Source organism: Hirundo rustica, chromosome 5 (assembly GCF_015227805.2).
Source record: "Hirundo rustica isolate bHirRus1 chromosome 5, bHirRus1.pri.v3, whole genome shotgun sequence".
NCBI lineage: Eukaryota > Metazoa > Chordata > Aves > Passeriformes > Hirundinidae > Hirundo > Hirundo rustica.
Window position 1 is genome coordinate 60,930,344 of NC_053454.1, and position 27,348 is coordinate 60,957,691.

Consider the following 27,348-nt stretch of genomic DNA (forward strand, 5'->3'; position numbering starts at 1 on the left):
CTGCACCGGGAAATGGCAAAGTCTGAGCAGGATCTGCTTAAATTTAGAGCTCATTTTATGCTCCTTGCTATTCAAATGGACTACCTGTTTTGTTTGATTAATGATGAAAACCAGTGAAAAAGTCAAAATAGCACGCACTTCTGCAAATATCTGACAGAATCTGGAGACTGTCACTATATAGAAAGAGTTGTTACTACTTGTAGTAGGAATAGTTATTATCGTCTATCACTTATTTGGCAGTACAGAAACTGCTATTTCAGATACATCAGATCTAAATTATTTCCTTGTTTCTCCATGGAAACATACATTTAAATGAACCAGTAATATTTACGGCACTATAAATGTTTATCAGAGTTTTTACCGATACTTACTCTATCTCCTTTCCAAAAGTAATACCAGAACCTTTGTTTCACTTTCCCTCACCACATACTGATAAAATGTTCCTCGCCGTCCCCTCAGGCGTTTCGCGCCCTTTTTGCTCGCCGCGCGCTTCCCGCCGCAGCGTGAAGGGGACGAGGAGGAAGGAGCCAGGAGGGAAACTCCCCGAGCGGCGCCGCGTACATGGCAGCGGAGCTGCTGGCGCTGCAGGCGGCCCGGGGCGCCGGGGGGAAGGTGCAGGTTCGCCAGGCTGAGAGCAGGAGCGAGGAGCAGAAGGAGAAGAACGCTGTGGTGGCCGCAGCCACGTCAGTCGGACCGCGCAGGTGGAAGCGGCGATGCGACCAAGCGACGAAGGGAAGAGCCGGGACGAGCAGCAGGACCGGGTGCGCGGCAGACGGGCGGTGCTGAGGGACGGGCGGACAGTGTAGTGTTTTTATCTAGGGTATAATGTGATAAGAATAATATTTTAGAAAGGACAAGCCATTAAAACCCAGCGTGCGCACTGTCTGTGGAAGCACCTGAGCCATTTTGGAAACGCCTAACTCATCAAAAACTTTGCCAGGACTGTAGCAGAACAAGAAGCCTCACTAAGTTGATACATCTTTCCGAGGCTTTCCCCAGCTTTATAAATGAGTTTTCCCACTGCCAGTAGGCTGGTGAGGGTGCTGTTATTATTTTGGCATGGGTTTTATATGCTATTTCAGATCTTGGTTTGTTTTCTTCTTCCACTCTGCACAGACAATTTTTTTTTACTATAAAATCTGGCACTGAACGTGCCATAAGGCACCAATATGCAAGTTGCAAGCAATTCCATGAGACTTCCCCCTCAGAAAACACGAGGGTGCAGGGAATAACTATGAGGGGCATGGATGCTTGTCCGTGGAGCTCTGTGTCTGCCCACTCCAAACTGTGACGGGAACAGCAGCTCACGGGAACCAAAGGCTGCAGCCTAAGCTCTTGTTTGGGGCATCGTTTGCCTGGCTCCAGCTGTACCCTGAGGCTGACGTCCCTGTGACGTCGCCCGGCGGCTCCGCCCGTGCCTCAGCGTCTCCCCTCCCTCGGGTCCGCCCTTCCCTCAGCTCCCCCCGTCCCTGAGCTGCGCCCGCTCCCGCCGCGATCCCGGTGCCGGCAGAGGTCCCGCCTCCTCCCCTCGTCGCTTGGTTGCGGCGGCGCTTCCGTTCGTGGCGACCGACCGAAATGGCGGCGGCCACCACAGCCTTCTCCTCCGCCTCCTCCTCCTCTGCCGCGCTGCTGCGCCCGGGCTGGACGCCCCTGAGGCGGTGGCGAGCCCTCACTCGCAGCACAAGCAGCTCCCCTCGCAGCGCCGCCAGGTACCTTGCGCCGGTCGGATCTTTTTTCCTCTTCATTCTCCTCCTTCCTCCTTCTCATCCTCCTCCTCATCCTCGCACCCCTCATGGCGCGGCGGGCCCAAAGGGCGCGAAACGTCTGAGGGATCAGCGGGCTCGGGTCCCCCGCTGTCGCCCTTCGGGGTGGATGCCCTTGGACCGCCGCTGAGTTCCGCGGTTCTTCCCGGGGAAACGGGGAAGAACCAGCGGGAGAGCGGGCGGCGAGCGGGCCGTGCCCCCGGCCCGGTGATCGACCGGGGATTTAAGCGGTGCCCTTGAAATTGAAGTAGCCCTTGCGATGTGACCTTCCTGCCCTCTTCCAGAGGGGAATCTGTGAGTACACGTTCGCTTGCTTCTGGCACCTTAAAGAGCCTGTCAGTGGATTTATACAGAATTACTGTATATATTCATAATTTGGTGCAGTGGGGATCAGTGTCCTGACAATAATCACCCCCTGCGTTTAATTTATTGCGCTGTCTGCAAAGGGATTCTGGTGTTGGTTTTACAGCCTTGCAGCTCTGAGCTCTTGCCTGGGTGTGCATGGGAGGGTCTCTCTGAGCTCCTGCTTGTGACCCTTTTCATTTATATGTAATTGTCTTAAGACCTGGCTGAAAGTTGACTAAAGAGATTCAGCAGATCACAAGTGCCAATGCTGAAAGTACTATCTTTGTGATTTCAAGGATGAAAAGATGAGTGAGCTGAAGTGCCATTGAAATAAACATCTGACCCCTTGGATATTCCATGTATTGAGAATTGATTCTGCAAACAGCTGTATTTCTGGACCAGTACATGTCCTACTTCTGTTCTGTGCTGCTAATAACTGTTTTTTCCAGTTCTGCAAAACATAGATGTTCCTGCACTAATAATTTTCTAGTGGTTTTTATGGGGTGTGGGACATGTCCTGTTGTGATGCTTGATATGATCTCTGGCTTTTAGAGTACAAATTGATCTAAAATAGCAGTGCAGATCCTTGCTCCTGTCATGTCCTGCAAGTCACCAGCTTCATAAACAAGAAGAATTTTCTGTTGTAAATCCATGCTGGGTTCAGAGTGAGAGCGTCCGTGGGTGGGTGGGATAACAGTGGAACAGGATGGTGTAGTAACACGTATTCAGTCTGTCATTTAACTTAGTCATGAAATTGGTCACAAATCTATCATTAAACCTGTCACTGACCAACACCTGGTCAATGTTTTAATGTGTATAAAATTTACAATATTAATAATTTGTTACTTAGTTTCAGTGTCTTGAGTAGCCTGCTGCAGTGTAAGCTTTCTGTACAGATGATGCTTTATTTGTTCATGCAGTTCTTGTATGATATTTCCATCAAAGGGCTTAAACTCTTTAGATTCTAAACCTAAGAACCATCAACATATTTCAGTATTTGCTATTTTTTTAATTTTACAGATGTGAGAAATGCTGTTTACTGACTCCCTTCCCAGCAGCTATGAAATATGAGAAATTTATCAATGAGGCTCGAACAAAAAATAGTGTAAATAATCCTATGTCAAATCCATTTTTAAGAAATTTGAGGAGGGAAGTGGGTAACTTTCCTTAAACCAATAAAATCTAAAGGCATAAGAACGTTCTCATATTTTATTCCAAAATGCAGGAGTTTGTGTAAGCTTGTGTGCCTGGCTATGTGTGTGGGGAAGGTGAGTTGTGGCTGGTGAGCTCCTCTTCCACGTGCACTGATGGCACATCCGTGCTCTTCAGATAAGAGAGTGGGGAAACACTTATTTTCCCAAGGAGATTTGTAGTGTGTTCATGGTTTTCAAGTAATATTTGAAATGCTAACACATGAATCAGAACATCTGGCGGTGTTTAAAATGGTAGATCACACACTTAAAGGTGTCTTCTTCCTGGTGAAATTTTAGACCTAAATATTGTGTATCTTTCTATAGGGACGAAGCAACCGTTATCTCAGGGACACAGCTTGCTCACCAGGTTTTGAAAGAAGTTCGAAGGGACGTGGAATCGTGGATGTCTGCTGGAAACCAGAGGCCTCACCTCACTGTCATATTAGTAGGAGACAATCCAGCCAGTCACATCTATGTCAGGAACAAGATAAAAGCAGCTGCAGCTGTGGGTGTGTCACATAAATATTCCTTTAGTGAGCGCAAGATACTCTTATTTGAAAAGAAAAAACAAAGCAGGAGGAATCCCCTCAGTGTCTTAATTAAATTTTGCACCAATTTCTTCCATGTTTTCTCTGATGGACCTAGGGAACTGCATGGATGTAAGAAGAAAGTAGTTTTAGTGTGATTTGAAATGGAGCCATAAGTTTCATTTTGCATCTCAAAATGGTGTTTGGAAACAGTTATTAAGAATCAGACAGATTTTTGGACTAAATGACTAAGCTGCACATCACTCAATTTCCTTATTCTGACATGTCTTCTATTTTTTGTTTTTATCAGGCATTTCTAGTGAGATCATACTGAGGCCTAAAGACATTTCACAGGAAGAGCTCTTGGATATGACAGTAAAACTCAACAAGGATTCAAGAGTCAGTGGTTTGTTAGTTCAGCTACCTCTCCCAGGTATGTGACATCTTTGTTCCACTCCTCATATGCAGTTCATCCATGTAAGAGGAAAGAGTTTAATAGTTCTGGGCTGCAAGTGTACCTTAGGGACATACGAAACTTTTGAAAGAAGTCATGCATAATGAAAGGTTAGCTGAGATGGTTTTTTGTTTTTTTGGGTTTTTTTAATTGAATGTGCAGTTCATTTTAAAAGGAAAAAAAACCCAAAACCCCAACAAATCCTGAGAAAAATTTCATAGGCAAAACTTGTCTTTTTTAATCAATAGTCGGCATGGTGTTTCAAGGCATTTCACAAATTTTATCCAGTTTAACTATCTTGATTTTTTTAGCATGTTGCACTGCTTTTCCTTGAGTTCCGTGCTTTCATCCCCTATGTCATGCAAAAATATGCTATGTAGCAGATGGGGCTATAGCCTTTCTTATGGTGATTCCAGATTTTGCCTTAAACATTTGTTTGTGTTTTCTTTGCTGGCCCTAGTGTTCCAGGTGAACTTTGTGTGAAGGTCCTAAAAGCCTTGACTAAAGTTTTGGGGTTTTTATTTATCTTCTCCTAATTTGTCATAGAATCTCACTGAAGTATCACCGGGGAGTAGTTGGCAAAGTGGTATTTTTGCTGTGGTTAAACTTGCAAAGAAAAAGAAAAAATTGAAACTCTTTTTTTTTTATCTATTAAAAAAGCAAAACTGGGGCAGGTGCTGAGAGTTATGGAGGAAGAAATGCTTTGGTTGTATTTGTAATTAACAGCAGCGTTCATGATGAGGAGGGTTTGCCCTTGGTGATTCGTGAAAGCTGCCTGAAATGGGCCATGTACTGAAATAAATTTGCCACAAGGTGGAAGTATAACACAAGCTAGGAGCGAGGCAGGAGCTGATGGAATGTGGTCGGTTTCCTTTGAAAGAACATCTAACAGAGATTAGCAGCAGCAGCAGGTGATGTAATTAACAGAGTTTCATTGCAGCAATGAGAACTGCAAAAGATGGAGCATTGGCGGCCTAGGGATGGAAATCAACCTGTCTGAAGCCTGTAGCAAAGGAAGCAGGCTTGTACAGTCCAGTGCTGTGTTCCCCAAAAATGGGAGGTGCCAGGTGTCGCGTGTCTTACTGGTGAGGGTACTCAGGGCAATGGTTTGGTGCCAGAAATGCATTTGTAGTGTATGAGGAGGATATCAGGTCACTACAGTCTGCTCTTGAGCTGTCTGCTTTCAGTTCAGAGCTTCTTTTAGTCTTGAAATATGGTGAATTTAAACCTGGTCATCATGAGAAAAGAAAAAAAGCCTGAAAATAATTCTAGCTGTGTCAGTTGAAATGTTTGACGCTTCTAAACTGAAATGCTGAAATCCTTAATAAGGGTTATTCCTGGAACTGGTTGAAGATTCCTCTCGTGAACTGTGACACACCTATCACAGTAACTACATGAAGACTAATTAGCCTCCATCCAGCCTATCAGACAGGCATGGCTGTTGCTTGTGTCAGGAAAAGCCTTAGAACAATTCTGTTAATAGCAGAACTTGGTCAGTATTGCAGTGTCTGTAGAGTACCGTTAAATGTGCAATTTGTCATGAACTGCAAATGTTCAGTAACTTCTTTCTATAACAGATGTCAAATATAACTCAGATAACTGATTTTTTTTTTCCTCAAAGGAACTTAATAAACTAAAGGGCCAAAAGCTAAGTTAGTTCATTTTCCTTTTTTTTTTTTTTTTTTTTTTTTAAACTTGCCGTGTAATGGAAGGATATAAAGCCTAGAAGTTGTGAAGACTTTATCAGTAGAGGCTACTTAGTCCAGAACTGAGGTTGTTGTGTGGGGTTTGGGGCTTTTTTGCAGTAGACCACACAAGGTGTGGCTTTCGATCAACATTGGGTTAAAAATGGAATCAGGAATAGCCGGAGCAACTTAACTTTGAGGATTGTCGTCTTTGCCTGAGGAGAACTTCTTTTCTGTGCACCTTTTGAGTGCATTACTTGTGATAGTTTTCTGGGGACTTTCCTGTATCTTAGTTTGAATTGCCTGGGAGATGGCCACGAAATGTTGATATATTTGAGACAGAGGATGAGAATCCATGCAGTATTTTTTTCAAATCCTTTTTGTGCTTTGTTATTATTTTCATTTGTCTTCCCTTTTGAAAACCAGCCTTTCTTTTTCATGTGCCAGCACCAGAGGCAGTTGCTGTGTAAAGAGGAGTTTCTCTGTGTGCAAATGCTTAGCAAGTGATAGTCCTTTAAGTTTAGCTAACAAGGGAGAGGGGGAGCGCAGAGAGGAACTTGGCCTTGGAGAGTGGCTTGGAATGACAGCGAGGAAATTTGTACAGGTGTCAGTTGCTGTTTTAGGAGACTGACAATAATCATGGCTGACAATTAAGAAATTATTTTGTTCCTCTGGAAATGGAGAAGTCACGTGGGAGCAAACCAGGAAAATGCATTTCTTGGGGCAAACAGAATCTGCTCACTAAATAACGCAGTGCCCGCCTCTGCAGTTTGAGTTGGGTTGATTGGTTTGTTGCTTTGGGGGTGGCCTGCCCAGGACAGTGTTTTGGAAGCGTCCCTGAAGGAGAAGGAACGTGTCCACATCCTCTTCTCAGGCCTGCAGCTCACTTGTCCCCAACTGTGCATTTCTTCCCAGTGCTGTAAATCCTGTCCTGAAATTCTGCAAATCAGTTTTGAGTGTGGAAAATATGCATGTAAAGCATGATTTCTTTTTCCTTTTACATATTTATATCAGTTATCTGTCTGGTTTGGGAAGCTGAAGACAGACAGTGTGGAGGAGGTGTTTTTCAGAGCAGTGTTCTGCTCATCCCAGGCACAAGGAAAAGCGTGGCTGCCAAGTTTGTGTTGGATGAACAACTGACTTGCCTAAGGGTAACAAGTTCTCTTTTGCAAAAGCCATTTAATAGGTTGCTTCAAATTTCTTGGGTTTGTTTTGTTGGTTTTTTTTAATCCCCAAGTTTACATAAAAACAAGGTTACGGTTGCTTTCAGTCTCTGTGAGGCAAGTTTCAGTTCTAAGAGACTCTTTCATCAATGTACTTAATATCTTAATTTCTGCAGTCTTTTCTCGTTAGGATTCAGAAGAAAACGTCCTCTCATCAAAAAATGGAGAATTGAATCGTAAATCATAGCAACCTGGTTTAACTCTAGGGGTTTTTAAATCGGAAATCTTTTAACAGGAGGCTACCATGGTTTAAGTTCTATTACATGCTTATCTTTTAATTATCTTGCTCCTTTTGATGCAAAACCACAAAAACCTACTAAATTAAAACATTCTGTTTATGTCCCTAAAATATTTTACTGGCAGCGTCTGAATTTGCTTATTGACACGCATTTTCCTTTATTTGTTTTTTTTTTTTTTAAACCTCCTGTAGTGCTCTCTGTCTTGGACATTGGGGTGTCTTGCCACACAGTTGCAGGATTCTGTTCAGGTTGTGGCTAGAATGGGTGATGTAAAAGATGCAAAAATTGAAAATTTTAAAGCCCCAGCGGCCTTGTCAGGTTGAGGGGAAGGTACTTTGATTCACTCTTACTGGTGCTCGAGAGAAACAACCAAATTCTCAGGAGGTTTGATAACAAACTGGTCATTAACCCAGAGAGGGTCAGTGGCTTTCTCCCCATTTACCCACTCTGGGGGTCAGCTTGACTTCCTCCTGGACAAAACCTTTCAACAGCTCTGGGTTAACACAGGCCATGGGTCAGTCCCTGCCATTTTGGGGCTCTCAGCAGGCCCTGGGTCAGTCATTAAACACAGTTTGGATCAGTATGGGATGTTTTGTGGAGCTGTTTCTCTGGGGTGTTATGTATTCCAGGTTTATGCTTGGGTTTGTAACTCTGAAGAGAGAGGTCTGGCAAACACATTTTTTCATAATCAGTGCTAATGTTTATGCAGTATAAGCTTTAAGCCATTTCAGAGATGTCCTGTATCATTAGTGCATGTGAAAAATATTCACTGTGAATAGATATGAGTACAAAATTATGTGCACTGTGAATAGATATGAATACAAAATTATGTGCAGGCGGTGCCATTTAAGCCATATCCAGTGTTTTGAGATCAAACAGTTTTGTGTATTCTCAGTTTTCTAATGAAGTTGGGTATGTTTTGGTCCTACTGATTAACAGTTGACTAAAAAAAATAGTATTGATGGAAAAGGAAAGCTAGACCTGCAAAGTTACTTCAGCTTGAGATTTCCACGAGTTTGTTTAAGAATTAGCTTGTGTATCCTCTGTGGGCTTAGAAACCAGAAAAATGCATAAAACTGTTCTCCTGTGGTTTGTTGGTTTTTGAGCCGCTTCATATTTAAGACTTCCAGATTGCTGAAGTGACTCTGATGTGACTTGCTTAAACATTTCTTCTTTTAGTTACTGTCCTCATTCTCTGGGCTCTCGTATTTTGACAGGATCTGTTGTATTAACGCCGTGACAAATGCCTTTTTGGTAAACTGCTTGGAAGGGTGAAATTGCCTTTAGGGGGAGTGCAGTTTGTTCAATCAGGAGCAGTAATTAATTAATTACCCTGGCTAGATCCGGGCTGTGTGCTTGTCTGTGTAATGACTCTGGTGGTATTGATGGCAGCTGACAAGTGCAGGAGCTGTAGCTGAGAGCTGTGTGTCTCCTAGATCACATAGATGAGCGGACAGTCTGTAATGCCATCGCCCCTGAGAAGGATGTGGATGGATTCCATATCATGAATATTGGACGTCTGTGTCTCGATCAGCCTTCCATCATCCCTGCCACTGCTGCTGCCGTCTGGGAGATCATAAAACGGACGGGTAAGGGACTCACCTGTCCCAAAATTCCTTTTGTCCTGGGACACGAACAAAGGATTAACTCAGGTGTGAGCTAAAAGGTCTAGGTTATCTAAATGCTTTGGGCTGATTGAGGAACAAATGTTCAAATGATTAATCTGAATAATAACGAGTTGCCAAGTAGATGGGCTCTTGTGCCATTAGCACAACTATTAATTAAGTTCCACCACCAGCAGTACTTGGTGGAACACTTCAGTAACTTTGTGAATTTTATAGTTTTGCAGGAAATTTTCTGTGCTGTTGTTGACACGATTATTTGTCAAATAGAAGATTTGAATGTGAAGTTCTAGTGGAAAAGGGGGAAAAAAACCAAAAAGAACAAAAAATGTAAGCACTTAATTCAGTACTGGAAGGGGGAAAATGCACATGTGTTCAATAGTTGTAATTTTTTATTTAGAATGTACATGTTCTTACTGGTAAGTGCTTCCCATTGTGGCTGGAGCAAGGAAATTAAGTCTTTGCTAAGGGTGATTCAGATAACCTGAATGAGTTGTCAGTTTTCTTTCTCTGAGGTGAAAGCTGAAAGTTGTTTTGTGGATTCATCCCTCAAATTCAGCCTTGTTGATTTTCAAGTTGTGTTGATGTCAGCAGTCCACAGCAACAAATAATTCTGTCATGGGGATTGAGAAGAAAGGTTTAGATGTATCAAAAGAGTGGACTATAATTTTATAATTCTTTTTTTTTTCTACAAGGAATACAGACATTTGGAAAAAATGTTCTTGTAGCCGGAAGATCTAAAAATGTTGGAATGCCTATTTCAATGCTTTTACATACTGATGGAGAGCACGAAAGGCCTGGAGGTAAGTCCAGGAATGTGGTCCCAGTGTTTCCATTTGTGAAGTCCTGAAAATAAAGCTGTCCAGTAGACTCAGATTAAAGAGAAAGCTTTCCACTCTTGTCAATACTTGCAACCAGACCAAGAAATTAAATTTGCTATCACATTTCCTAACTTATTCTCAGGAGAGCAGTTTCTGTACTTGGCTTTTTCTGGTATTGTCATTGCTTCTTCCTCCATTTGAAACAGCTACTCTTTCAATCTGATCTTGGAGGGCAGTACTGGCAGTGAGGCCTTGAAGAGCTGCAGAGGCTCTTGTGATGTTTACACAATGTTTACACGCCTTTATCTCAGGCTTGTTCCAATATTGATTTCATTTGTCGCACGCACGTGAGCTCACGCGTACAGGTATGTACACACACACACAATATACATTTATGTATGAATAAAATAAAGGTGTGGCACGACCCTTGTGTTGTGCTGGGTCAGTGAGGTGTTGCTTATGAAAATACACGAATGGTGACCAAGGAACTTTTCAGCGTGAGCTCTGTGGTTACTTTCTGCAGTGCAGTTTATATCCCCCTGGAAACTGGGTGCTGTGGTGGAAGTATTTTTAAGTGATTCTAATTACAGAAGCCTACATGTGCTGCTGTAATTGTGCTGTAGAAATGAAAACAAATATAATTTAGATAGAATGCTGCCCTTTTGCAACTTCACGTTGGTGTTAGAAAACTGCCGTGGTGGTGTGCACATATGAGGTAAACATGGACATTTAATCTCAGGCCTGTTTAATTGGAGCAGAGTGAAATCTGTTATTAATATAATAAAACACTAAAAGCTTTCTACTAATCATAGAGTTGGTTTTTCAGCCTCTGTGGGAAAGTTGCTATTTGGAACTTCCCTCAGTGCCTGAATTGTAATTACCATCGGTGCATAGTTCTGGTCTCATCCTCATTCCCACGAAAATTAGCAGCATTTTTGCCATTTGCTGCAAATATTGGGTGTCATTTGTTACTGGCAGTGCAGCTGATGTTTGAAGTAGGCTTGGTACAACACAAAGTCCAAGTTACAAACTACTTACACGTTTCCCAGATGGAAATAAGGAGACCTAGTGACCCGTGATGCTTTCAGCAGTGTGTTGCAAACCCCTCAGCAGCTGCGTGGGCAGTTTTTTGCTGTAACTAAATACTGTTTGCAGCTTCCAGCTTTTGAGTTGATTGGGTCCATGGCTCAGTTTTGTTGTGTCCTGGGTTTCTAGTTCCTCTTTGACTGTCTGGTAGTGCAGCTTGTTTTGGGGGCCCCCGTCCATGATTTTTTTGTGGTGCTTCATGGTCTTCTGCCGGTGTTCTAGTTCCTGACACGTCAGATGACTTCCCTGCTTGCTGGCATTGCCAGTGGTTCTAAGTACATCACATATTTGGTGTAGGTACAGAAGAACTGGAGCCTAGATACTGAAAGAGTTAACTCATTTTAAAGTTATCTTTGCCTAATCTGAAGAAATGGATTTATTTCTCAGGTAGTTTTCTGCTTTTCCAGTCTGCTAAGTGTTGGCACACAGTATAAAGCAGCTGGCAGTGGGAAAACAAAAGAACACGTACTTCTCTGATAATGAGCTGGCATTAAGTGTGTATGTATATGCTGTGTACATGATGATAAATACTTCTGTATTTGGGGTGATTTGGTGGAGTTTTCCTCCCTGACTCAGAGATGGGGCTGTCTTTGAAGATCTGGTTCATATTCTGCACTTGGGTTTAATTTCTGCTTCTGCTGTGAGCAGCAAGAGACCAGCCTGGATGGCATGTGGAAAGGAAGGCAGGACAGGCCATGGTTTCAGCTTTTCTTTTCTTTTTTTTTTTAAACTCAGGACTATAGGGACCATAGAAGACTTACAATGAAATGCTGGCAAAGAACTTTCTCAGGTTATCAGTCAAGAAAGAGTTTTTTCAGCAACTGGGCTGATTTGATTAAATATTTTTATTGAGAAATGATGGGGGGGGGGTGTGTGTATATGGTACTATTTTTTATTTAATTTTTTGTTGCTAGTTTTGGTTGGTTTTCTTTATAGATTATGAACAAAAATTAAAAGTTGGGGACTGTCTTAATTTGTGATGTTTCATATGTAGATACACTCATATCCTGCAGGTGGCAATATCTGATCAGATGGAAAAGCTATGTGAACCCCTTCCAAAACAAATAATGTTCGGTGTAGGCAGGTCAAGAGGCTATCTCTGTTTTATCAGCTAGGGGAATTGACTCGGGAGTATGATGTGGAACCTTAATTGTTAAATATATTCCTCTTCTTTCAGCAGAAGTAGCAGTGTAAAAATAGTTGTTTATTTTCTGTTTGGGCATGGTCACAAATAAATGGAAGACCTCCCCTTTCTGAGGTATCTGTAAGCTTCTGGACTGCTATTCTCAAGGTAGGGGTCTTTTTTTTGTTTTTGTTTTCTCCCTTTTTTTCTCCTTTCCTTTTTGGTAGTGAGAGCAGTTACTTGGTTTCAGGAGCTGACTACAGACACATTCCTCACTAAAATCTTAGAGGCAAATTAGCACCGATTTTATTCCTCAGAGATAACCTCATAACTTCGGATTTTATCCACTGGTTTTTCTCAACCCTTCTGCTGAGTAACGATTGTGATTTTGGGCAAGACAAACTTCTTTTGCTTAAAGCAAAAGGCTCCTCTATTTTTTTCAAGCCTGTACTTTTCTGTTTTCATTATCTGCAGATGTCTTGATCTGCTTGTCTTTGGGGAGATGATGTGCACTGTAGAGCCCAAAGAAGTGGGATAAAAGGTGAGGGGGAAGAGCAGAGAAGCCAGAGCACAGAAAGGTTGAAGATGCGATGCCTGAGAGAATTAATAAGATGAGAGGCACAGATTAGATCAGTCAGACACATTCCAGAGGAAGCAGATGTGATGGTAATGTCTGAGAAGGCAAAAGGTTTTAGTTTAATCACCAGGTGTCTGTGATGAGTGGAAGGCAAGGATATGTAACACCTGAACACGGTGCAGTACAAATAATTGCAGAGAGGGTTGTGAGGAGTCTTCTTTTGAGAGCTGTTCTCTTTGCTGCTTGCTTGGGCAGTCCTCAAGGGAGTACCACCCCTGCTGTTGGATGCAGCAGGAGACTTCAGACCCTCTCTCTGTGACTGTTCATGTTGTGGTCTCTCCTCTGTATCTCCATCAAACAGCACAAGGGTTTTTCCTGTCCAACTGGGAGGGTTTATTCGTAGCTCTTGCCAAGAAATGTGGGTGTCCACAGGAACAGAAGGGTGTGTGCTTCTTGTACTTCTACTGGTGGTCTTGCATTGAAGCTTTTGTGTGTGGCAAACACCTGAGCCTTGTGGCACCCTGTACAAACTGGGCTTGATAAAGCAGACACCGGATTCTGTGCTGGGTTTGCTTTGTGGAGTTCCAGTGAACATAACGAAGCCATGGAAGGGCTTCTCTTCCCTTGGAAGGGAATTCAGTCCACAGTATATAAATGAATTCATCCTGGGAGAATCTGTAAGAGCAAATTCTTTTTCATATGTGTGAGCAGAAAGTGTTGTGAGTGTTCTGCCAACTCTGATTTAAAAGTCGCATCCCGAGACAAATCTGATCATCCTGTACTCTTGTTAACATACCAAAGTAAGTAATTTGCACCTGAAAGTAAATGCTGTACATTTATAGCATTTTATATCTGACAATTAATTGTTTTTGTCTTCCATTTCAGGTGATGCTACAGTGACCATTACTCACAGATACACGCCGAAAGAGCAGCTCAAGATCCTTACGCAGCTCGCTGACATAGTAATAGTTGCTGCAGGTAATTCTGGTTGTTGTTAATCCTCCAACTGCAGCATTTCAAACCTAAAAAGAGGACTTTGCAGTCTGTGTCTGTGGCACTGGCCGTTTCACGTTTCATTGACTAATCAGTGCTCGTGCTCGCTGAGGGTGCTGCAGTGGGTAGAATTTCTCATTGTAGGAAGGGCAAGTGATTTGGCTCTTTGTTCTCGCCCTTCACATTTGCAGACTCATAAACTATTTCTCATCACATGCGACACCTTTCCCTTAGGGAGACTTCAGAGTGAACTCAAGATCGGGAACCAGTCAGTGCATAGTTTATACAGGTATAATTATGTAAATTAAAACATTCTCTGTGCCATGGAAAAATCATGAGTAATTTCAATTTTGACAGGAGGGTTTCTTTAAATCAGCTGGAGGCTGCATTCATAACACCACGGTATCATTCCCCTGCTGTTGGGATTAAGGCCAACCTTGCCAAATTAACTGGAGGTTTGGGTAATCTCTGTCATTAATGGCTGGAGTTTTTTTCTCTTTTACAATTATCATGCCAAGAGAAAGAGAATGGTGATTGCCTAGAGGAAAGGGGCTGAAAGTTCAGTGTCTATTCTCTTAAAGCAATGTAAACTGAAATACTTAGAGTTTATTCTGTCCCAAAGAAACGAGTGGAACTCTGCTTCTGAGCAGCCTTTGTTATTTGTTTGCAGGTATTATAAGCAGAAATACAAATTAATTTTAACAAATCAAACAACCCAGCTTAGTATAACCTTGGTAAAGTTCTGCGTCCCTTTGCAGCTCAGGGATCTCGTCCTTCTCTTGTACCATTTTGTAAGACTACAAGAGGATAGTGTCTGTCCTCTCTTCTGTTTTCTTTCCTGCTCTTTCTCATCCTTAAGATCCAAGACTTCCTTATGTATTTTCTAGATGAAGATAGACAGGTATCTGTCTAAAGCTTGTCCCTTCCTGTTGAAGTGAGATGCCCTTCCCTTCAGGGTTTAACTTCACTGCCTCTTTCCTAAAGCAGGCCACGAGCAAGAAATAACTTATTTGTCCCACACAGAATTATTCAGCTGTGGGCCTGACCAGAATTCGCCACTGTGAATACAAGATAACAACGGTGTGCTAACTGGAAACAAACCAGTAACTTTTCAACCAAATTCACCGCTTCCAGTTTAATCAACTCTTCTGATTTTTGTGCTGAACATGGTTTGTCATTGTTTATGCTTGGAGTTAAACGGCCCAGTAAAAGCAATTCAGCCACGTTTACCTTTCACATTACTTTCCTTGTGTCATTTGTAACAGGAGCGTGATATAACACTCATTACACAACTCGAGATATACTTGGAATGATGAAAAAACCCAGGGCTAGGTTGTGCAAACAGCACACAGCCCTGCCCCAGTGGGTGCTCTGGGGAAGGTTGCGCTTTAGAAAGGTGGAATCACTCCAAGCTTCCTTTTGTTACATGAGAAATGTGCACATTGTACCTCTGGGATCACGCACTCCCCGGAAAGGGGTGACCTGTTCAGTGAGTGTTGCAAAAAAGGTAACTTGGACCCTGCCAGGTTGGAACAGTAGCTTTTACAGGCCACTGCAGAAGATGTGCAAATGGAAAAGAGTTTTTCTGTGTGTGCCTGCATGGAAGACCAAGATTCCTTTTCCTATGTGGTACTTTTACAAGAGCCACCTGCATCCTGGCTCCTGATTGGTGACTTGTTGCAGTGAGTCTGTTCTGATGTGGTGCTCCACCTCTGAGTGCTTTTCTGTTCACTTGCATTCATGGTTTTGGTAACACTTCAAATCAGGTGCTTCTTTTCTTTCTTACTCCGTAGCGTGAGAAGATCCATTTCTGTGCTGTCTCTCCTTTGCCCCGAGGCTTGGGGCAGCAGTTTTCCTGCTTACTTGGGTTGTAACTATCCATGCAGTTTATTCCTTCCTTCTTGTTCCTACCCGACTCCTTGCACCTTAAGTTCCAACAATGCTGCTTTTGTCCAGCCTACCCCTCCCTAAAATCTTTTCCAGTACTACACAGCTTTTGGATTTCTGTCCAGAGCATCGTGTTTCCTGTTAAGCACACTTGACACTTTATCCACCATTGCATTTCCCATCTTGGCCTGCTCTACCTGCCTATAGGGACATCCCATGGAGTCTGTTCTTTTTGCCATTGGCTCAGCCCCGTGGCAGAAGTGTAAGTGCAGCTTTACCCAGCGGTACCCCTGGAGCCACCACAGGACAGGCAAGGTGGTGATGGAAGCAGCAGGACTCTTGAACCAGTCAGCTTGCTGCTCCTGCTCTCTGGGCTTTGCAGTCTGCCGAGAGAAACAGGACTCATCTGCCTGCTACGTTTGGAGAGGGGGTAAAGAGAAAAAGTAATGGCTGTGCCAAATGCCAGATGAACTTCTGCTTGGACTACTTGCTCTGTCCCTCGGGACATGATCTGTGGTCCTCTTGTGTAGGAAGTGCTGGTTAATCAGACCCTTTATTCTGGTTAGCTTTCTTAGAAATTGGCTGTTTCATGGTACTTGCACCTAAACTCAGATTAGGTAGGGCCTTGTTTTTCCTTTGTTTAAAATGCGATTTATCATTTTCTACAAAAATTGCCAATGAAAGGTTTTCCCATATTCTTCAGTCAGTGCATTTTAGGAGAAGCTGCTCTAATGTTTCTCCCTCCCTACTTGGTATGTAAAGTAGGCTTAAGTAAATAGATACACTCATTTGGTTTGGGGGTTAGTTCATTTGTTGCTATTAAGTATTTGGCTTATTATCAAACCATTTTACAAAGGGTGTAACTGTGCAGCTTCCGTTAAGATGCTTACAGCCCTATCACATACAGATCATTTACCCCCATAAGGCCGAGGCATTATCCAGTTACCAGCCAGGTTGCCATGGATTACATCAGAGCGGGATGAAGGAGATGCAGTCAGATGTTATCAAATGGGTTAGGAAAGCGTTTGCCATCTTGGCTTGCTCAACGTGAGAAGCATAGTTTCCAGCGGGTGTCTTATGGGGGAGGGAGAAATGGAGGGCAAAGAGTGTTCTGGTATTGCCTGTATCCAGATGTCTTAAGTGGCTGTGCTGCAGCACTGTATGTGGAGCCAGAGCCTTGTACACCGGTGCTCCCTTCCAATAAAACTGCAGTTTCAAACCGTGTGGATTTGGTTTCTTTTCCCTTTTGCCTTCTCCCTACCTGAGAGAAAGCTGCTTCGATGGGGAGAGGGGAGTTCAGATTCCCCTTTTGGAGATGCCCTAATATTCCTCTCACAAAAACCTGATGGAATTGCTCATGAAGCAAGGTTAATTGTAATTCTTAGTTTGGAAATTCCCATTACTGAAAGTTGGACGTTGCATGGTAGGGAAGAAATTCCCGACAGGAATCATATGGCCGTGGATACATTTCATTATCTAGATTTCAAAGTCACCTTTTAGGTTTTCTGGGTCCTGACTGAAGCACACACTCATGATGAATATCAAGCTGCTTCACATTTAAATGTGCTGAAGAAATACAGTGCATATGAAAAAGCTGAGGTGGCTTGTTGTGGCTCTTTTAGCTGGAATTTCTTAATAGCAAAAAACTCCTACCCCAGGACACCACAGAGATGTAGCCCACAGGGTGTGCAGTGCCCAGGCTGGGCCTCTCAGGTCAGGTGCAGAGGTCTCCCAAATTGCTGTAAAATAGCAGGAAATGGTGTTTTGTCCTCTCTGGAAGGTCAGCGTTGTGTGCTGGGATTACCATAACAATTAGAATTGTTTATTGGTTGAGTTTGTTTCTTGAACCAAAACCAATCCCATGGCACAAATTTTGGTGGGATTTTGTTGTTGTTTTGTTTTGTTTTTTTCTGTAGGAGTAGTAGTTGCAAACTGTGTGCAATTGGGGAATAGTTGTTATTAGTGTGGGATGTATCAAGAAATATTCAACTGAAAGAATTCTATTTTTTGCATGCATAGCTGTGCATGCACACCCTCTGATATCATTCAGAACTGATAACCTCAGACTGCCTGACCAGGGTAATAAAATATGTGTTGATGATTCCAGGTATTCCAAAGTTGATTACAACTGACATGGTCAAAGAAGGTGCAGCTGTGATTGACGTAGGAATCAACCATATCCATGATCCTCTTACAGGAAAAACCAAATTAGTTGGGGATGTGGACTTCGAAGGTCAGTGAAAGACTCTTTACGCGAATCTGTTGGCTAAATATATTGAAGTTTGTAGGATTCACTCACGGTAAATTTTTGGACTAGGCAGTGTCTCAAGACAATGTTTTCAGGAATTTTTCCATCATTTATTTACTTAAATAGGAGCACAACTCTATCTGCTCTTAAGAAATGGTATGTTAGTTAGGAAACAAAGTGTTACTTTTAATTACAGGTACCAGCAACCTGTAAGAGATACAAGTGGACTCTTCTGGCAGTGGTGCAGAAGGTCCAGTTCCTTTAGTCCTTTGAGTTTGTGAAATGTATGAAAAGGAATCAATGAAAACAGTTTCTGCTCCTTCTCAAGCATAGGGTCTCCTGCTATTCATAGCAACTATTATTAAACCACAGCTTCTCAAAGCCTCCTTTTGCACTCTTTCTCTACACTTGTCTGTGAAAATGTTAACTTGGCTTTAGAAATATCCTTTATGCTAAAGTTTAATGTGGGTTCATGTAAAAGCGCTTAACGTCTTGGCCCAGGCAAGCCTAACAGATAAAAATTGTTGTTACATATTGATCTTTTTATGTTTAACTTGTTGCAGAGCAAGTTCACAATGTAAGTTGAGTAAATATCTCTGCTCTGGAGGAGCTCCAGACTGGAATAGCAGGATTGTTGCACTTATTGGCAGGGTTGAGTGTGGGAAGCTTAGACAGCATTTACCCACATTATTAATGGTTCTCAACAGTTCCTTATTTTGATAAGTATGAAAATCACCCACAGGGTTTTTTTTTTTCACAGTTATTAGCATCTTGGCTGGCATGATGTCTCAAAGCTTAATTATATTCAGAATGTTTTTAGCCAGCTGTGTGTATTTGTAATTACATCACTCCCTTAGTTCCCTGCTGCTTTTACTCATCATGCACGTTACCTGTCTGTTAAAGTCTGTGAAATTACCTACATGAGTGTAGCTGAGCGACTGTCTTGGAATGTGTTTGGAAATGTGTAGCTGGATGTGTGCAACACAGCTCCAAGAAAATAAAATTTTTGGAGGACAACTTGAATTTTTTTTTTCTTTTCTTACCCTGCCTGTGGTGTCATAAATAAAAGGTTCTATTTTCTGTTTTCAGAGCTGAACTAAAGTAGAGAGAAATTTCAGATATTTGGTTTGCTTTAGCGGGTGTGGGAGTACAAAAGCTGTAACTCTGAGAAGCGTGAACCTGCTTCCTTCTTGTTTGTTTCTCTTCAAACACGGGACCTTGTGCCTGCAATAAAGGTGTAGATTCAGTGGCAAGGCCGTGATTCAGAGTTTCAGCAATGCGCTGTATCTGTCTCGTCATGTCTGCTGTGGGTTCTCGAGATTTTACCTGGGGGGAGGGAAGATATAAAAAAGAGGGAGGAACTTCAGCTTGGATTATGCCACTGCAGTTACAAGTAGCATTTCACTGTGCATTGCCAAAGGGAAGTTGTTGTTGGTTCATTGGTATCGGTGAAAGTTTCACTAAATCCTTAACAACAACAAAAAACATCCCAGTGTATACAGTTCTGAGCACCAGCAAGTAAACCACCCTTGGCAAGTATTTGTCTGGCAGTTAGGAAATGGAACAAGCCAGCATGTTTGTGTGGCCAATAATTTTATCCTTTTCAACCCTGTTTGATCATTTGGCTGAATCTATATTTAAGCCTAAGTGAAAATGGGTTTTGCAGGTTGAAGCCAGGCACATAAATAAATGGCTGGCATGACATCTGGCACTTGTGTAACATCACGTGGCCCACCAGTATCTATTGTCTCTTCGTCCACTTCTTTAGGAGAAAAATGTGGCTGTGGGGAGAGCAGAGGTTTAAGTGGGCAATCCAAATTTCTTTTACAAAAATAGATGGAAATGGCTTCCTTCACCGGGTCACCTGGCTGAAAAGTTCCTGTAGTGGAAATTATTGTTATTAGATGGGTGGAAGGTGTTTTGGTTCAGTTGCTTATCTTGGCAGTACTTGGATCCCATCTTCTAATCTCTGCAGGGTAGGTGAGACAGTGAAGGTTATTTTTATCTCTTTTACAGCAAAAGGATGCATTTCAATTCTTCTTTTTCATGTATTTCATTGTTAAATTCAGTGTACACAGCTGCAATAATAATGGAATGCCTTTAAACAGTAGTTGCGATTTCTCACATCCCCACACGTGTCCTCTTTATTTTGACACCCCAGACTGTGTCCACATCCAAAACCAGTAGTTGTTTGGTCCAGAATAGTTTACTGTGCAGTTCCAAGGTATCTAAAAGAGCAAGACAGGAGAACACTGTGCATGTGGAGGTCAGCTGCAAAGCACTGAGATACCCACCCTGATACTGCAGGGATATGTTAAACTGCATGTGCAGCTCTCCATGTAAAACCACCACAGCACATGGAGAGTACCTGCTTATGGTAAGAGTTTGCCAAAATCTGTGGTCCGGGGAGTGGCTGTCCTGGCTTCTGGGAGCCTTAGGAGGAAGAGTGAAGTGCCAGGGAGAAGAAGAAGCGGTGGCATCCCTCTGTGATCCCCAGCACCATTTTAACTGCTTTTGGGCGGCAAGTTTCAGTGACAGAAAGGGAGATCTGTTTCTTTGAACAGTGTAGTGCATGTGTGGGTGTACTTGGCTGTGTTTTATAGGCTTTTGTTGCCACAGCTATAGTGCCAAGGAAGGAGGAGGGCTACAGGGACCGGGAACATGAAATAAAGCAACAGCTTACCCAGAACATTTAGCTGAAACAGCTCTTTTGGGTGGAGCATCATTTCTAGGAGTAACTGGTAGAGCAGGATAGTAACACGCCACTGTAGTAGCTCACCTTTGCAAGTGGAACTGGAAATACCAATGAAACCAAAGTTGCTTGTATTCCTTCCATATTTCTGAGAAACAGCAGTGCTGATTGTTGAGTCTTCATGAAATGCCAATGTAGAAAAGAAATCCTTTGTGTAAGATCTTCGTTAGGTGATGTAGTTGTGATATCAGTGGAGGGCTTGACTCATTAGGACTGTACTTTCTGACTTTTGACAGTGTGAAAGAGATTCTGGAAAACTGGTGCCACCATGAGCAGGGAGGGATTCCCAGCGCTGAACAGCAGCAGAGAGAGCCCCAACAAGTAATTGATGTGGTCCAAGGTGATGGGCCTAGATTGTGCATTTTCTCTGAATGAGATTGACCACCATCTTCAAATCCAATTAATGAATGGAAGTGGTGGCCCTTTGCAGCAGTGTGCAGGAAGCCTGGGCTCTGTGACAGCAGCTGCATCTGATGGTGTTTGCTGCCTCTCCGCGTTCATTGCAGTACCTGCCGGGCTATGGGCTGCTCCTCACTTATTGAATCCTTTCCAAATTAGCTCCCTGTGCAACTTTCCCAAACAGTGGTCACAAAAACAGAATGTGGATGTTCCAGGTGCTTTTGCTACAGCTTTAGTTAGTTTGTTTCTCTGTTGATTTCGAAGATCTGGCAGTCACTTTGCCATGAAGAAGAGCCCAGTCTGTGTAATCACGTCACCATACTGCTGCCCTGCAGACATTAGGGGAGCCATTGCCTGTTGTTGTGCTCCGTGAGTGCAAGGAATGAACCAGAAGGTTGGCATTAGGCTGTGACAGAAGCCAGAAGGTCAGGATGGCTGTTGGCTAACTGGGGTCAGTGTGCTGCTGCATGGCCAGTCAAGGTTCTCCTGCTCAGAAGAGGGTGTTGTTTAGGGGCTTAACTGGTACACTCTGAATTACAGCACTGAGCCATAATTCCTTGGTTTTCCTTTATACTGCCGTTAAAATAGCTGCAGTAAGAGAAGCAAGGATAAGAAAAAGAAGGAACTCTGGGAAATGGAGTAGATGCCTGCTGGTTGGTATCCCACAGTGCATAGTGAGAAGAATCCCAAAACGTGGGGAGCAGAACATGGGTTATCTAGTGTGACTGCTGAGCACATGGTTTCACACTTGGGCAGTGCTGCAGGGATGCAGGGATCTGGTGTAGCTTTACAGGGACTTGTAAAGCCGTGTGGAAACAGTGCTTAGGCAGGAATTACTCTGCATCACTTAATGCAGATGCACAAGACCCAGAACTGCCTTCAGGTTCAGACTTGCCATTGGTTTGTGTGATTAACCCTATTAGGTGTCTGATGTCCTCAGCTTTAAAGGAACCTAAGAATGAAGGGCTGTTTCCAAAGCAGTGGATCCTGTTTTTCAAGGAAACAATCTACATTTCATTTCTTCTGAAGAATCAAAGGAAGATTTCAAGGTTCTACAGAAGCTGCAAAATAGCAGCTCCTCCCCCATAGGCATCTCATTTGCATTTTCCAGATTGTCAGGGGAAGGCCTGGGAGACCAGCACCCCTCTGGAGAAAGCAGGAGTAACGCTGTGGACAAAGTGACTGTATTCCTGAGAAACAAAAGCAGGACCTGATGGAGCTAACAGCACAACACCTCACCCGCCTACATGAGATCAGTCACACATTTACATGCTGTGTGAGAACTGTGCTTTGGCCTCTTTCACTCGACCAGAAAAGAAAAGTCTATTCGTTTTTGGGGCCAAGCTATTTTCCCCCTTTGGTCGCTGGCATTCATCTTGGAAAATTGCACTCACCATATCTGTATTTATTCTTACCAATGGAAACTTATCAGATGGTAGTTTCCCCAGCACAGACACCTGTTGTGTGTTCAAAAATCTGGATCAGCTTTTGTGCATAAGCTATCTGGGTGGTTTTATGCTAACTAACAAAAAATTTGGCTTCTGCCACACCTACCCACAGGGATTTTCATAATGGTAGAATACGGGCTGAGGAATTTCCCAACAACTTGGGAAAACAGTGCACTGTGTGTTTCCTGCTGGGTAGGATTACTAACACCACAGGCAATGCATGTTGTACCTGACAGTCATTGGAAGGCTTTCTTGAGGAAAGGCACAGTCTGGTTTGTGGGTTGTCCTCTTTGTAGGTAAGGTAGGAGTAGTTTGAGTAACACCACAAAAAGAGGTAGGAAACATTGCCGTGGAAACCATCATGTTTCAGTTTAAGGTGTCTACAGTATTTTCTGTGTTAATGGTGTGTTTTCTTCAGATGTGGATACATTTCGATAATTAGGACATTAATCTGAGAATTCATAGTAGCTGTATTAAGTGTAAGCATCAATCTAAAATGGTAGGTACTTGTAAATAGTATGACTGTTAGAAAGGTTAATTATTTGTGTTTGAGAATATTAAGAGTAACTGTCATAGGACATCTTAATTAATTTGTTGCATTTTACATCTGAAGAAAAACCACATTGTAACTTGATTTCCTTTCCATATATTTTAAGAGTATATCTGGTGGTGCCAGTCAGCAGAATCATTAAAACCCTCCTGGCTGTATTTACCATCTCTCCTCAATGAGGGTTGATCTTCTGTTCTTCAGTTCAGTGAGATATTCGCTATTAGCTTTGTGAATGCTCTCGTGAGGTCCCTGCCGTGGGGGGCAGTTTCAGACAGCATTTTATTAATTACATTAATTATCCCTCCTCTTCAAATCTAAATGTCATTTCCCAAAACCCCCAATATCCAGTTTTTCAAATTCTTTTGTGATATTTCTGGTTTTGAGACCTTCTTATTCCTGACAGTTAAGCACCACGTAGATTCAAGAGATTCAAGATAAATACACTTTAAGCAGTAACAAGTGATCTTGTTCGTTCCAAAGTCAGATTCCTAGTTTTCCATCTCTTAATCTCTTCTCATAGCCAGGCAGAGTCTGCTCTGTTGTGGCTTCAGTGGGATTGAATGTGTTTGTGTCAGTTGTCTCCTATGTGTGTGCCTTTGAAAAAGCAATGCTTCTGAAAGAGGGGGGTATGATTTACCAAGAAGTTATTACTACACAAGCCAAAAAAACCCCCCAAACTAAAAAACAAAAAGAAAACCTCTCATAAAAATACCCCAACTCTCAGAATTAACAAGGTTAGTAAAATGCCAATTGGTCAGACCATTATTAGCAAATACCTTGCTACAGTTTGTCCTGCAGTGAGTTCCTACAAAATTGAACAGAATTCTTTTGCAAAAAATCTGCAATTCCAATTGATGGCATTTTGCACAGTAGATAAGAATATCAAGTCAGGATTTATTGCTACACTGTATGAATTCCTGATACAAACAAGTTAACTTAAATGCACTCAAGGTGTACACTGAATTTAAATAGTCTAACATGGCTCATGGTTGGAGCTAATTCATCAGTAAGATTTTTCTTTGTGATGCTTTGGAAAGACTTGCCCCTTTGCATGCTGGTTTAATCTAGGCACCCTAGTAACACTGATTAAAAAAAAAAAAAAAGAATTCTTCTCTGGAGGGACTGAGTGTTTATGGCTGAAATTGCAATGGGATTTTTGCCACTAGAACTGTATTTTTCCTCAACGACAACTCTCGTCTTCGTCATCTATATTGTGAAGCAGAAAAATAAACCAAACAGAGGATTGTACTCTCTTCCTCTCCAGTTTTGTTTTCCTCTGTGATCCCTAGGTGTCTTTATAGGATGTGGCAGACAGAGTAGGGGACAGAGGCTGACTGGATGTCTCTTGCTGCTGGTGCTCTTCTGTTGATGACAGTAGTTCCAGCAGCCTCCTGCTCTGCATGCTGCTCCTCTGGAACACAGAGGTCGGGGGTCACCTCCTTACCTACAAAATGGCATCCCAGCTTCCATAGCTATCCTGGATATTGCAGGTGCAGCGTCCCAGCTGGCAGGTGGTGGGGGTGATGCACATCAGTGCTGCTCTCCTGGGCTCATCCTAACGTCATGTCACCCAGATGTTCCTGGGACAGCTGGTCAGCCAGGTCCCACGGACAAAAATTGCCCCTTACCAAAGGAATGTGTTGGGATTAACCTTCCATCTGTCTGAGCACAGGCTGCATGAGTGCCTGTGCTGCCACGAGGAAAGGGCACCATGCTGCTGGTAGATCAGATGGAGCAGGTTGTGAAAGCCCAGCCCAGAACTAGCCCTGGGTATTACATTCAGATGGGGAGAAATAACTCGCAGCCCCAGTCCTGGACTGGTTCCAGCGCTGCTGTGGCTGCAGTGACGCTTCTGCTTTAGCTTGTCCCTTCCCCGCAGTACCTGCCAGTCGCTGCCCTTCACGTGTATGTGGGCTACGGAAGGGAAAAAGGGTTTGGAAACATTCTTCTTAGTCAATGCCTTTTTCTCTTTTCTCTTAGAAGTGAAGAAGAAGGCTGCCTTTATCACTCCAGTGCCGGGAGGGGTAGGACCTATGACTGTTGCAATGCTTTTGAAGAACACACTCCTGGTCACTAAAAAGCTCATTTACTAGAGCAGACGGGTTACCTTGGAAGAAGAATCGGAGTTGTTCTATTTATTGATACACAAAACATTTATTTTTTACTACAAATATATTTATTTCTACATTGTATTTATTTTTTCATGTCAAGTATGTTAAATCCGATGGTTTATAAAATGTTCATATACTTTGTGTTACCTCCTACTGACTTATTGTGAGCAAAAAAGACTTGGAGAATGCAGCCTACACAAGGTATGTTGGTGGTGGTGGTCAATTACATGTTTGAGAATGAAGAATGAACCATAAATTACAACTGTGCCTATGTATTAGGGCAGTTATCAAGACCTTGTAAACACTTGGGACCTGTTCAAACAATATAAAAACTAAGACGTACTGGATATCTTTTAAATACATGGTTTGGGTTCTGAGGTCACCAAGCACTCTGGTTGTAGTTCAGAGCCCTTAAATATTTTTTTGAACACTTAGAGCCAGCAGTGGCCAGGCAGTAATGTTGACATGAATGCAAATGTTCAGTAAATGTGTTAAAATAGTCAAATAAGCTTGAATGCTGGCAAAATTCTGACTTTAAACATCTGCAAGAGGTAAGCATGAATAAGTAGCTAGAATTGAGGCTGGAATGATTTTTTTTTCCCATGTCTGTACAAATTTTTTTGGTGCATAATACCCTCATCTCACAAAAACCTCTCAAACCTGAACAGCTGATTGGGCTGAACTTGATTGAAATTGAACGGAATAGTATTAAATTGAATGGAATCGAGTGGAATGTAGTTAAAATTACTGTATAGGTACAACATACGCAGTGTGGCAGAAGATGAAGAGGAGGAAAGAACCAAAATTTTATCCCTGGTGAAATATTTGTGTTGGAACTTTAAGCCATTTAATTATTCTCTTATTTTTTGAAACTATGTGAAGAGGGCTTTTTTAGCCCATGTTGTAGGCCTTGCTTTCAATGGCCACAATATTTTGCTGGTTAGAGAAGAGCATATGGGATAAGACGAGTATGTTTTATTCCCAAAAGCTGGTTCCTGGATGGATCTGGAACGGTCCTATGCAGTGTAAAGGTTGTAGCGGAGATACTGCTGAGATGCCAGTTCAGCTGAGTGTGTGCACTGGTGACATTCCCACTGAAGGCACTTCTAGACAGTTTGGACTTCTGCGTGTTTTTATCTCAGCTGGGATTACTGGTTTATTTTTGTCGGGAGCCTTAGGTGTTTGCTAGTTGGCTGCAGATAACTTGGAAGGGGGAGGAGAAAGACTATGGCTACGTCCTATTGCTGTTAAAGGGGAAAATGCACTTACTGTGATAAAGGAATCAAGGTGGAGCATCACTTCTGTGCTGACTGTTCTTGTGATGGACTTTGAGAGTTTGCTTTAGCGCAGTGTTTGCAGAAGTTTGACAGGATTATTAATAAATATGTAACGCCGTGGTGCAGACGCTTGTCTTTTTAAATGTAAGTGGTAATGTAAATGTAAGTGGTAATATAAGTGGCAGGAGCATCAAGGCTCCTATGTAGACTGTACTTGGACTGATCAACCCATGACTGAAAGATGGAATAAAACTTGTTCACTGCTACCTTGGTCTTGCTGGAGGGTGTTGATGTGGTTTGGGGCACGGTTGTGTTCTTCCTTTGTCTATTGTGTGTTCGAAGCACAGCAGGTGGGGAGACCCTGCGAGTTCAGTCATTGCTGTGTCCATCTGTTTGCACTGCAGTTTGTTTTCTTTGGTTTAACTCTGATCATCTCCGTGCTTTTTGGCAGAATAACCATTTATGGCACTGTGCTTGTGTCCCTTGAGCAAGCCTGCCTGTGCCGTGCCCTACAAGCAGATCACTGTGCATCACGAGCCTTTTCCCTTTATCCTGTGGTAGCCGGGTTAGCGTTACCAGCGCTACGGGTTAGCGCAGCCAGTGAGGCCTGGGCTTGGCTCCACAGCACGCTGTCTGCAGAGCTGCTAGAGGCATCTGTGAGCGCTCTCCGCTAGGAGAACTTCCAGAAGGAGCATCCAGAGGGAAGGGCCCATTAGACAACCCAAAAAGCACGCTGGTGTGCCCGACCTGGTCAAGGTTTGTCCAAGGACAAACGCCCTGCGGCAGACGGAGCGCGGCCTTGCCCACTGCAGCCTTGTCCCAGGCCTACCGCACCCATTGTGTTGCCTCATGACAAAGCCTCCTCTCGGATTCAGGCCAGATTAAACTGCTATTGTGCAGCTGAGTGTTGAAAGCAAGGCTCACGAACCTCATCCCTGCTTGGGACTGAGAGCAGAGGTTATCCAGGTAGGCATAAACACTCCTGTCTGTCCAGAGAGTGTGCAAGTTGCACTCAATCAGTGTGC

At 43.0% G+C, this 27,348-nt stretch overlaps 1 protein-coding gene across 2 annotated transcripts; it reads left to right on the plus strand.

Annotated features, from left to right (window-relative positions):
* Window positions 1-1,492: 1,492 nt before the first annotated feature.
* Window positions 1,493-26,589, plus strand: MTHFD2L (methylenetetrahydrofolate dehydrogenase (NADP+ dependent) 2 like). 2 transcript variants are annotated; one of them, XM_040064781.2, is made up of 8 exons: window positions 1,493-1,709; window positions 3,626-3,810; window positions 4,139-4,261; window positions 8,866-9,018; window positions 9,747-9,854; window positions 13,544-13,636; window positions 17,646-17,771; window positions 24,916-26,589. In XM_040064781.2, the coding sequence occupies exons 1-8, from the start codon at window positions 1,576-1,578 to the stop codon at window positions 25,026-25,028; spliced, it is 1,035 nt and encodes a 344-aa protein (XP_039920715.1). In that variant the 5' UTR covers window positions 1,493-1,575; the 3' UTR covers window positions 25,029-26,589. The 2 variants fall into 2 exon arrangements, with proteins under 2 accessions (XP_039920715.1, XP_039920716.1); XM_040064782.2 differs by lacking the exon at window positions 17,646-17,771.
* Window positions 26,590-27,348: the final 759 nt, after the last annotated feature.